Source organism: Echiichthys vipera (assembly GCF_963691815.1).
Source record: "Echiichthys vipera genome assembly, chromosome: 23".
Classification (NCBI taxonomy): Eukaryota; Metazoa; Chordata; class Actinopteri; order Perciformes; family Trachinidae; genus Echiichthys; species Echiichthys vipera.
In genome coordinates, this window is record NC_139848.1 from 335,264 (window position 1) to 342,006 (window position 6,743).

Sequence of the window (6,743 nt, forward strand, 5' to 3'; positions counted from 1 at the left end):
TGAGTCAGCAGGTGAGTCAGCAGGTGAGTCACAGGTGAGTCACAGGTGAGTCAGCAGGTGAGGTGTGAGTCAGCAGGTGAGTCACAGGTGAGTCAGCAGGTGAGGTGTGAGTCAGCAGGTGAGTCACAGGTGAGTCAGCAGGTGAGCTGTGAGTCAGCAGGTGAGTCACAGGTGAGTCAGCAGGTGAGCTGTGAGTCAGCAGGTGAGTCAGCAGGTGAGCTGTGAGTCAGCAGGTGAGTCACAGGTGAGTCAGCAGGTGAGTCACAGGTGAGGTTTGAGTCACAGGTGAGTCAGCAGGGGAGCTGTGAGTCAGCAGGTGAGCTGTGAGTCAGCAGGTGAGTCACAGGTGAGTCAGCAGGTGAGTCACAGGTGAGGTTTGAGTCACAGGTGAGTCAGCAGGGGAGCTGTGAGTCAGCAGGTGAGCTGTGAGTCAGCAGGTGAGGTGTGAGTCAGCAGGTGATCTGTGAGTCAGCAGGTGATCTGTGAGTCAGCAGGTGAGGTGTGAGTCAGCAGGTGAGCTGTGAGTCAGCAGGTGAGGTGAGTCAGCAGCTGAGCTGTGAGTCAGCAGGTGAGGTGTGAGTCAGCAGGTGAGGTGTGAGTCAGCAGGTGATCTGTGAGTCAGCAGGTGAGGTGTGAGTCAGCAGGTGAGGTGTGAGTCAGCAGGTGAGCTGTGAGTCAGCAGGTGAGCTGTGAGTCAGCAGGTGAGGTGTGAGTCAGCAGGTGAGCTGTGAGTCAGCAGGTGAGGTGAGTCAGCAGCTGAGCTGTGAGTCAGCAGGTGAGGTGTGAGTCAGCAGGTGAGGTGTGAGTCAGCAGGTGAGCTGTGAGTCAGCAGGTGAGTCAGCAGGTGAGCTGTGAGTCAGCAGGTGAGCTGTGAGTCAGCAGGTGGCGGTTCAGGTGTGTACGGCGGGTGTAGCTCTTGGAACAGGAAGTGCAGGCGTAGGGACGCACGTCGCTGTGAGACAACATGTGTTTCTTCAGATCAAACTTCCTCCTCAGACATTTACCACAGTCTGGACACGAGAAGGGCTTCTCCCCTGCACACACACCACACACGAGTCAGCACAATGAGTCAGCACCACGAGTCACAGGTGAGTCAGCAGGTGAGTCAGCACCATGAGTCAGCACCACGAGTCAGCACCACGAGTCAGCACCATGAGTCAGCACCATGAGTCAGCACCACGAGTCAGCACCACGAGTCAGCACCATGAGTCAGCAGGTGAGTCAGCACCATGAGTCAGCACCATGAGTCAGCACCATGAGTCAGCACCATGAGTCAGCAGGTGAGTCAGCACCATGAGTCAGCACCATGAGTCAGCAGGTGAGTCAGCACCATGAGTCAGCACCATGAGTCAGCAGGTGAGTCAGCAGGTGAGTCAGCACCATGAGTCAGCATGAGTCAGCACCATGAGTCAGCACCACGAGTCAGCACCATGAGTCAGCAGGTGAGTCAGCAGGTGAGTCAGCACCATGAGTCAGCACCATGAGTCAGCACCATGAGTCAGCAGGTGAGTCAGCACCATGAGTCAGCACCATGAGTCAGCAGGTGAGTCAGCACCATGAGTCAGCGCCATGAGTCAGCAGGTGAGTCAGCACCATGAGTCAGCAGGTGAGTCAGCACCATGAGTCAGCACCATGAGTCAGCACCATGAGTCAGCACCATGAGTCAGCACCATGAGTCAGCACCATGAGTCAGCAGGTGAGTCAGCACAATGAGTCAGCAGGTGAGTCAGCACCATGAGTCAGCACAATGAGTCAGCAGGTGAGTCAGCACAATGAGTCAGTACAATGAGTCAGCACCATGAGTCAGCAGGGGAGTCACAGGTGAGTCAGCACCATGAGTCAGCAGGTGAGTCAGGACCATGAGTCACAGGTGAGTCAGCACCATGAGTCAGCAGGTGAGTCAGGACCATGAGTCAGCACAATGAGTCAGCAGGTGAGTCAGCACAATGAGTCAGCACCATGAGTCAGGACCATGAGTCAGCAGGTGAGTCAGCACCATGAGTCAGCAGGGGAGTCACAGGTGAGTCAGCAGGGATCAACATGAGTCAGCAGGGATCACAATGAGTCAGCAGGGATCAACATGAGTCAGCAGGGATCAACATGAGTCAGCAGGGATCAACATGAGTCAGCAGGTGAGTCAGCAGGGATCAACATGAGTCAGCAGGGACCAACATGAGTCAGCAGGGATGCAGAATGGTCCCCGTGGTCGTTCCTTACCCGTGTGAATCCGGCGGTGCTCGGTCAGGTGACAGGAAATGGAGAAGGCCTTGCCGCAGTCCTGGCAGACGTAGGGCCGCTCCCCGGTGTGGGTCCTCATGTGCTTCTGCAGGTCTCCCCCGGACGGCCAGCCCTTCCCGCACACCGTGCACACGTACGGGCGCTCCCCGGTGTGCCGCCGCACGTGCACGTTGAGGCCGGCGAGCGCGGTGAAGTCTTTGGGGCAGTAGGGGCAGCGGTAGGGCCGCTCCCCCGTGTGCGTCCTCAGGTGGCCCTCCAGCCCGTCCCGGGTCTTGAAGCGCTTGCCGCACTGCGGGCACAGGAAGCGGCTCTCGGTGCCGTGACTGGCGCGGTGGGACTGGAGGCCCGTCAGGGACCCGTACGTCCTGCCGCACTGCTCACACCGGAACGAGCGGGACGTGTGCGTGCGCTGGTGGATCCGGAGCTGCGTCACACCTGGACAAGAGGACTGGGGTCAGCAACCAGGTCTGGGGACTCACCTGTGAAGGGCCCCCCTGAGGAGGGTCCACCTGAGGAGGGCCCCCCTGAGGAGGGTCCACCTGAGGAGGGTCCACCTGAGGAGGGTCCACCTGAGGAGGGTCCACCTGAGGAGGATCTACCTGAGGAGGGTCCACCTGAGGAGGGTCCACCTGAGGAGGATCCACCTGAGGAGGGTCCCCCTGAGAAGGGCCCCCCTGAGGAGGGTCCACCTGAGGAGGATCCACCTGAGGAGGGTCCCCCTGAGGAGGGTCCACCTGAGGAGGGTCCACCTGAGGAGGGTCCACCTGAGGAGGGCCCCCCTGAGGAGGGTCCACCTGAGGAGGATCCACCTCAGGAGGGTCCACCTGAGGAGGGCCCCCCTGAGGAGGGTCCACCTGAGGAGGATCCACCTGAGGAGGGTCCACCTGAGGAGGGTCTACCTGAGGAGGGTCCACCTGAGGAGTACCTCCTTGAGGAGGGTCCCCCTGAGGAGGGTCCACCTGAGGAGGGCCCCCCTGAGGAGGGTCCACCTGAGGAGGATCCACCTGAGGAGGGTCCCCCTGAGGAGGGTCCACCTGAGGAGGGTCCACCTGAGAAGGGCCCCCCTGAGGAGGGTCCACCTGAGGAGGGTCTACCTGAGGAGGGTCCACCTGAGGAGGGTCTATCTCAGGAGGGTCCACCTGAGGAGGGTCCCCCTGAGGAGGGTCCCCCTGAGGAGGGTCCACCTGAGGAGGGTCTACCTCAGGAGGGTCCACCTGAGGAGGGTCTACCTGAGGAGGGTCCCCCTGAGGAGGGTCCACCTGAGGAGGGCCCCCCTGAGGAGGGTCTACCTGAGGAGGGTCCACCTGAGGAGTACCTCCTTGAGGAGGGTCCCCCTGAGGAGGGTCCACCTGAGGAGGGCCCCCCTGAGGAGGGTCCACCTGAGGAGGATCCACCTGAGGAGGGTCCCCCTGAGGAGGGTCCACCTGAGGAGGGTCCACCTGAGGAGGGTCCACCTGAGGAGGGTCCCCCTGAGGAGGGTCCACCTGAGGAGGGCCCCCCTGAGGAGGGTCCCCCGGGTCCTTACCTGAGAAGGTCTGGTCGCAGAAGCGGCAGCAGTAGCGGGGCTGGGCTCCCTCCACAGAGTGGGCCTGCAGGTGCCTCAGCAGCTGCGTCTGAGAGCTGAAGGTCTGGTCGCACACGGTGCAGCTGAGGTCCGGCAGCCGGTGCTGCAGCCGGTGGGCGTCTCTCTCTGGGGCAGACTCGAACACCTTGTCACACCTGCTGCAGGTGAAGCCGCCTCCCTCCAGGTGCGTCTGCTTGTGATTGGTCAGGCTGGACAGGTGGTGGAACTCCTTGTCGCACTGGGCGCACTGGTAGACGGGGCGGGCCCGGTGGCTGCGCTGGTGCGACAGCAGCTCGCCTTTGGTCCTGAAGGCGGCGTTACACTGGAAACAGGTGTCGGTCCTGGAGGGGCGGGGCTCCTGGGGGCGGGGCTCCGGGTGGCGGGGCTCTGTGGGGCGGGGCTCCGGGGGGCGGGGCTCTGCTTCAGGTGGAGTCTGCAGGTCCACGGCTCCGGTCGACGGCGAGGGCCACCTGCAGGACTTATTGGTGCGCAGGTGACGGATGACCTGTGGAGAGGAGAGGCACATGAGGGTCAGGTGGTTCAGGTGGTCCCACTGGTCCTGGTGGGCCAGGTGGTCCCGGTGGTTCAGGTGGTCCCGGTGGTCCCGGTGGTTCAGGTGGTCCCGGTTCACCTGCACAGGTGCGACACACTCACCTGAGAGCGGTAGATGAAACACTTCCCACACCGAGGACATTTGTGCGCCACCCGCTGGGAATTATGGGAAATGCTGTAGAGGGCGTTCGCTGTGACCTCAGAGCAGCTGTGATCTGATTGGTCGACTGTGAAGAAGAGGCGGGACTTAGAAAGAACACCGTGTGTTTGAGTGTGTGTGTGTGTGTGTGTACGTGTGACTGTGTGCGCGCGTGTGTGTGTGTCTGTGTGTGTGTACGTGTGACTGTGTGCGCGCGTGTGTGTGTGTGTGTGTGTGTGTGTGTGTGTGTATGTGTGTGTGTGTGTGTGTGTGTCTGTCTGTGTGTGTCTGTGTGTGTGTGTCTGTGTGTGTGTGTGTGTGTGTGTGAGTGTGTGTGTGTATGTATGTGTGTGTGTGTGTGTGTGTGTGTGTCTGTGTGTGTGTGTATGTCTCTGTGTGTGTGTCTGTGTGGGTGTATGTGTGTGTGTGTGTGTGCGTGTGTCTCACCCCTGTCCTGTGATTGGTCGGCACAGGTCCCAGGTGAGTCCTTCAGCCTATCAGAAACCAGCGTGTCCTCCTCCAGAGTCTCAGCTGTGACATCACACTCGGCCCCGCCCACCTGACAGACCACGGTCTCCTCCGGGTCCTCGTCCTCCGTCAGAACCACCACCTCCACCTTCACCAGCTCCACGTCAGCGCCGGCCTCTGATTGGTCCTCAGTGTGGGGAGGAGGCTCACGATTGGTCCGTTTGGTGAAGAGGGGGCGGGGCCAGGCCGTGTCCGCACACACTGAGCAACAGAAACATTAATGACATTAAAAATTATAATATTTAAATTATTATATTTAAGAGCAAAACAACAACAAAAAATATCATTATATTAAAAACATTAAAATAAATAAATAATAAAAACAATAATACTGTTTAAATCAGTGACAGACCTGTGGTGCATGTGTACTAATAATAATAATAACAATAACATCACTAACCTCCCAGCGCCTCGCTCTGATTGGTCAGCAGCGCCTCGCTCTGATTGGTCAGCAGCGCCTCGCTCTGATTGGTCAGCAGCGCCTCGCTCTGATTGGTCAGCAGCTCCTTCAGCTCGTCTGTTTGAGTCTCCTGAAGAAACTGATCCACAGCTGAAGGAGCATCAAAGAGACACACAGCAGTCTACACACACACACACACACACAGAGACACACACACACACACACACACACACACACACACACAGAGACACACACACACACACACACACACACACACACACACACACACACACACACACACACACACACACACACACACACACACACACACACACACACACACACACACACACACACACACACACACACACACACACACACACACAGATTTATGTCTAATTATTATAATAGTTTGTATAAATATAATTATGATATAAATTAGTAACGCACCTGTTTGAAGTCAGGAACAGGAAACAGCTGCTCGATCCTGGACAGGAAGTCTGACATGAGTGACAGGAGGGCGGAGCCAAACACCACTTCCTGCTGGAACCAGAGAAGAGCGTCTCACACACACACACACACACACACACACAGGCTGCTCCTACAAATCCCACAATGCACCACTGACGGTCTCACGTTACCTCAGAGGTGGAGCAGACGTTGTCCAGGTGGGTGTGGTCGGTCTGAGGGGCGGAGTCACAGAGGGTCATCTGAAGAAACACAGAAGAAGAAGAAGAAGTCACCGGGCTGACAGGAACAGGAAACAGGAAACAGGAACAGGAAACAAGAACAGGAAAGAGGAAAGAGGAACAGGAAACAGGAAACAAGAACCGGAACAGGAAACAGAACAGAAACAGGAACAGGAAACAGAACAAGAACAGGTAACCGAACAGGAACAGGAAACAAGAACAGGAAACAGAACAGGAATAGGAAACAGAACAGGAACAGGAAACAGGGAACAGGAAACAAGAACAGGAAACAGGAAACAGGAACAGGAAACAGAACAGGAACAGGAAACAGAACAGGAAGAGGAAACAGAACAGAAACAGGAACAGGAAGCAGTACGGGAAGGAGGAAACAGGAAAGAGGAAACGGGGAACAGAGCAGCAACAGTAAACAGAAACAGGAAGAGAAAACAGGAACAGGAAACAGGAAGTGGAAACAGAAACAGGAAACAGGAAGTGGAAATAGAAACAGGAAGTGGAAACACGGCTGACCTTGGCTCGGAGCGCCCGCAGCAGCGCGCTCTTCTGTCGCTCCGTCAGCAGCTGGGGGACGGCCTCAGTCACCATGGAAACAAAGTCCTCCAGCATCCCATAATG

The 6,743-nt window shown here is 57.5% G+C and overlaps 1 protein-coding gene across 2 annotated transcripts in view; it reads right to left on the bottom strand.

Moving 5' to 3' along the window:
- Positions 1 to 654: 654 nt before the first annotated feature.
- LOC310964897 (uncharacterized protein) overlaps positions 655 to 6,743 on the bottom strand; it is a 7,923-nt gene continuing 1,834 nt past the window's right edge. Inside the window, exons 2-10 of one of the 2 annotated variants that reach the window (XM_083938206.1) lie at positions 6,639 to 6,743; positions 6,063 to 6,131; positions 5,872 to 5,961; positions 5,422 to 5,602; positions 4,941 to 5,222; positions 4,457 to 4,581; positions 3,764 to 4,307; positions 2,218 to 2,673; positions 655 to 1,034 (exon numbers count right to left, since the gene is read on the bottom strand). The exon at positions 6,639 to 6,743 is cut by the window's right edge and continues 98 nt beyond it. In XM_083938206.1, coding sequence (XP_083794332.1) covers positions 838 to 1,034; positions 2,218 to 2,673; positions 3,764 to 4,307; positions 4,457 to 4,581; positions 4,941 to 5,222; positions 5,422 to 5,602; positions 5,872 to 5,961; positions 6,063 to 6,131; positions 6,639 to 6,743 — 2,049 coding nt within the window. In that variant the 3' untranslated portion in view covers positions 655 to 837. Of the gene's footprint in view, positions 1,035 to 2,217; positions 2,674 to 3,763; positions 4,308 to 4,456; positions 4,582 to 4,940; positions 5,223 to 5,421; positions 5,603 to 5,871; positions 5,965 to 6,062; positions 6,132 to 6,638 lie in introns of both variants that reach the window. The other variant, XM_083938205.1, reaches the window with a different exon arrangement.